This window comes from Calidris pugnax, unplaced genomic scaffold (genome assembly GCF_001431845.1).
Source record: "Calidris pugnax isolate Ruff unplaced genomic scaffold, ASM143184v1 scaffold180, whole genome shotgun sequence".
Classification (NCBI taxonomy): Eukaryota; Metazoa; Chordata; class Aves; order Charadriiformes; family Scolopacidae; genus Calidris; species Calidris pugnax.
This window is the reverse complement of record NW_015090916.1, coordinates 1,071,012-1,074,355: the sequence shown is the minus strand read 5'-3', so window position 1 is coordinate 1,074,355 and position 3,344 is coordinate 1,071,012. Positions and strand designations below refer to the sequence as shown.

The window sequence follows — 3,344 nt, the reverse complement described above, 5'->3', positions numbered from 1 at the left end:
GAGGGGGGGGAGGGCAGCACCCACCTTGGTGCGGATGACGTTCTTGTCGTAGTCGATGTCGGCCAGCGTGTCGTAGTCATCCTCCTCGATGGAGCTGAGCGAGTCCAGGCGCGGGCGCCCGGCCACGTTCTCCAGCGACCGCTCCCCTGCGGGTGAGCCAGGGCCGTCAGCCGAGCCCCCCCAGCCGAGCCCCCCCACAACCAGCACCCCAATCACCCCCAATTAACCGCTCAGCTGCCTCCCTGCCAGCTGGCACCAGGGACGGGCTCCAGCTCCGTGCGGGCCCTGCCCCGGGGACACACAGGGGTGGGCATCACCCCGTCCCCCAGGGTCCTGTCGGGCTGGGGACAGCGAGGGGGGGGCAGGAGGGAGATGTCATCCCCCTTCCTGCAGCCCCCCAAGTGCTGCCTCAGCTCTGAGGGGGGGAGCAGAGGTGCTGAGCACCCCAGGGCACAGATTTTTGGGTTGATTGGCCCGTCCCTGCCCGGTACCAGCATCTACCCATGGCAATGCTGAGCGGCCTCATCGGGGCGGAGAGCGTGCGCCGCTTGAACTGCTCCTGCCCTTCAATGGAAAGAGAGAAGTTACAGGAGCAGGAGCGGGGGTCGAGCCCCCCCACCACGGCACGCGTCCGTCCCGCCGGCGCCCACGGAGACCCCGCTGCGGGGTGGCACGGAGGGGATGGCAACCTGGGGTCCCAGGGGATGGCAACCCGGGGTCCCAGGAGATGGCAAGGGGCAGAGCCAGGGATGCTCCTGGTGGCACAGCATCATCAGGACAGCCCAGCACTGCCCTGGCACCCCAGCTTCAGGGGGGGCTGCGGCCGTGCCAGCCCCCCCAGGACTCACCCATGTAGCCGTAGGTGACTTCCACCGAGCCCATGCTGTCGGTGACGCCCTCGGCGCTGCTGGAGGAACCGTTCCCTGCGAGGAGGGGCAGAGGGGGGTGGGCACGGCCGCCTGCCCGCGGGCATGGGGGGGGAGGGCAGGCAGGCAGCACTCACCGAAGGAGCCGTAACCGTAGCTGTCGTAGGGAGGGCGGCCCAGGAAGGAGTCGGGGATGCTGCGAGCATGCCCTGCGGAGACAAGGAGGGGTCCCCCGTGGGCTGCCGGCAGCCCCCCGTGGCACGCAGGGCACCCTTGGGCACCCCGCGGCCCTGCCCTGGCACGGGAGCTCGCTGGCAGCCAAGGAGAGGGCAGAGGCTGGCACCTACCCAGGAGAGATGCTGGGAGTCCCCGGGGAGCCGTGGAAAGGAAGAGACAGGGTTGGTGAGATGCCCAAGCCCCAGCGCAGCCCTGCCAGCCCCACGGCGGCCCAGCACGACCCCCGGGGTGGCCCTGTCCTCCTCCTGTCCCCAGGGAGCTGGGGGACACGGGGGGCTCAGGGGGACGGTGGGGAGCTCCTGCAGAACTGAGGGCTTCACCATGGGCTCGACAGGGCAAAATAATCGGGAATCCCCCAGGGCAGACACCCCCCCACCCCAAAAAAAAGTGCTGCTACCGCAGCCCCTCACCCGTGTCCAGGCTGGGGGAGTCCATGGCTGCCAGGAGCCCCTTCCTCTTGTGCTGCCTGCCGAGGGAAGGGGCTGTCAGCGGGGCCGGGTGGGCAACCAGGGGGCACCAGGGGCAAGGGGGCACCGTGAGGGACGGGGTGGCACCCCAGGGTGCAGCGCCCCGGGGGGACGGGGTGGCCGGGGACTCACCGGCAGCTCTCCCAGCAGGCGATGACCACCGTGAGGACGTAGAAGGAGAGGAAGATGCCCAGGCAGAAGAGGACACTGCTCACATAGGCCTCCGCTGCGCGGAGCCGGGACAAGCCCTCAGGGCGAGCAGCAGCCCTGGGGGTCCCCTGTGGAGCCCAGCACCCCCCCTGGTCCCCCCCCAAGCCCCTCCCAGGCTTACAGGTTATGGCAGGTGACACCATCACCTCCAGCTTCTTCTGCCGGTTGTGCTGATCCACAGGTTCGTCTGGAAGAAGGCACGGGGAGAGGGGGGCCATCAGCCCCTCAGAGGGCACCCACGAGTCCCTCCCCCTCCTCTGAGGGGTGGGGGGCTCAGCGTCTCCTCCCCATCCTCAGCGTCACCCCCCGGGCACACCTGGGGAGGCACCTTTGGAGAGGGGGTAGTAGGGGAGGGCCCCCCCGCACGCCTCATCCTCCGTCTTCACCACCACCACCACGTAGAAGCTGTTGCTGGGGAAATCCTTCTTCTGCAACAGCCGTCCCGGGGAGGGGGGGAGAAACAGGGGGTCAGCAGAGCCCAGCTGGGGGTCTCCCACGCTCCCTCGGGGGGCTCAGCCCCACGGCATAGCCCCACGGCATGGCCCCGCGCCCACCTGCACCGTGATGGCCGCCTTCTTCGTCATGGTCTGGTACATCCCGATGAAGGCCACGTTGTTGTCCAAGTCGTAGACGGGGCACTGGGGGGGACAGAGGGGGCCCTCAGCCCCACCGGGCACCACGGGTGGCCCAGATGGGGGGGTCCCGGCCGCCCAAACCTACCAGGATGTCCTGGATGGAGATGACAGAGCAGGGGAAGGCCATGGCCGAGGTCACCTTCACGATCACCGAGTCCACTCCCTCGGGGAACTCGTACTTGAAATACTGGGGGGAGGAGGGGGGATAAAAAGGGCCCGTCACCTCCACGGTGGCCATGGTTGGGCGCAGACCCTGGCCCGTGCCACACCAGCTCCCCCTCACCTGTGGCTGGGAGGCCGTGGCGTTGAAGCTGAACCTTTCGTTGGTCCTGCAGAGCACAGGGGAGAGGTGAGGGGCTGGCGGGGGGAGCCCTCTCCGGCAGCGGGGGTGGCCGGGGATGGGGCCGGGGGGGCTCCCCTCACCGTAGGACGAAGTTCTCCACCCGGGTGACCCGCAGCTGGTAGGAGGTGTTGTGGGACAAGGTGGAGACGTCCACGAAGAAGTGCTGGGTCTCCACCTCCGCCTTGGTCTGGGGCTGGCAGAGCGTGCGGCTCACCTCCTGGTACGCGTATTTCCGCTGGTACCTGGGGTGGGCAGAGCCAGGCTGCACCCACCGCCCCCAGCCTGACCCCCCCCCGGGACCCCCACCTCAAGGTGCCTCAGTGGGGGGCAGAGTCCACCCCGCCGGTACTCACAGTCCCCGGAGGATGAGGGGCACCTGGAAGGAGACCACCGCCTCCTTCTGCCTCACCACGAAGAGGACGGGCAGGTCCTTGTGGTCGGAGAGGACGTTCACCGACACCCGCACCCCCTCCGTCTGTGGGGAGAGGGGGGACGGGGTGGGTGTGGGGATGGGGAGAGTGGGGACGGTGTGGGCGTTGGGACGGGGAGAGTGGGGACACCCAGGTGTTCAGAAGGGGAGAGTGGG

At 69.1% G+C, this 3,344-nt stretch overlaps 1 protein-coding gene across 1 annotated transcript in view; it reads right to left on the bottom strand.

The window, feature by feature from the left end:
- The window catches only part of SIDT2 (SID1 transmembrane family member 2), a gene marked incomplete at its 5' end in the record, with an annotated part of 6,510 nt that extends 3,271 nt beyond the window's left edge, over window positions 1-3,239 (bottom strand). Inside the window, 14 exons of the mRNA XM_014949514.1 lie at window positions 21-146; window positions 502-564; window positions 849-923; window positions 1,004-1,075; window positions 1,214-1,225; window positions 1,514-1,569; window positions 1,703-1,796; window positions 1,902-1,967; window positions 2,109-2,208; window positions 2,335-2,418; window positions 2,501-2,602; window positions 2,699-2,744; window positions 2,839-3,000; window positions 3,112-3,239. Of these exons, the coding sequence (XP_014805000.1) occupies window positions 21-146; window positions 502-564; window positions 849-923; window positions 1,004-1,075; window positions 1,214-1,225; window positions 1,514-1,569; window positions 1,703-1,796; window positions 1,902-1,967; window positions 2,109-2,208; window positions 2,335-2,418; window positions 2,501-2,602; window positions 2,699-2,744; window positions 2,839-3,000; window positions 3,112-3,239 (1,186 nt within the window). The remainder of the gene's footprint in view (window positions 1-20; window positions 147-501; window positions 565-848; window positions 924-1,003; window positions 1,076-1,213; window positions 1,226-1,513; window positions 1,570-1,702; window positions 1,797-1,901; window positions 1,968-2,108; window positions 2,209-2,334; window positions 2,419-2,500; window positions 2,603-2,698; window positions 2,745-2,838; window positions 3,001-3,111) is intronic.
- Window positions 3,240-3,344: the final 105 nt, after the last annotated feature.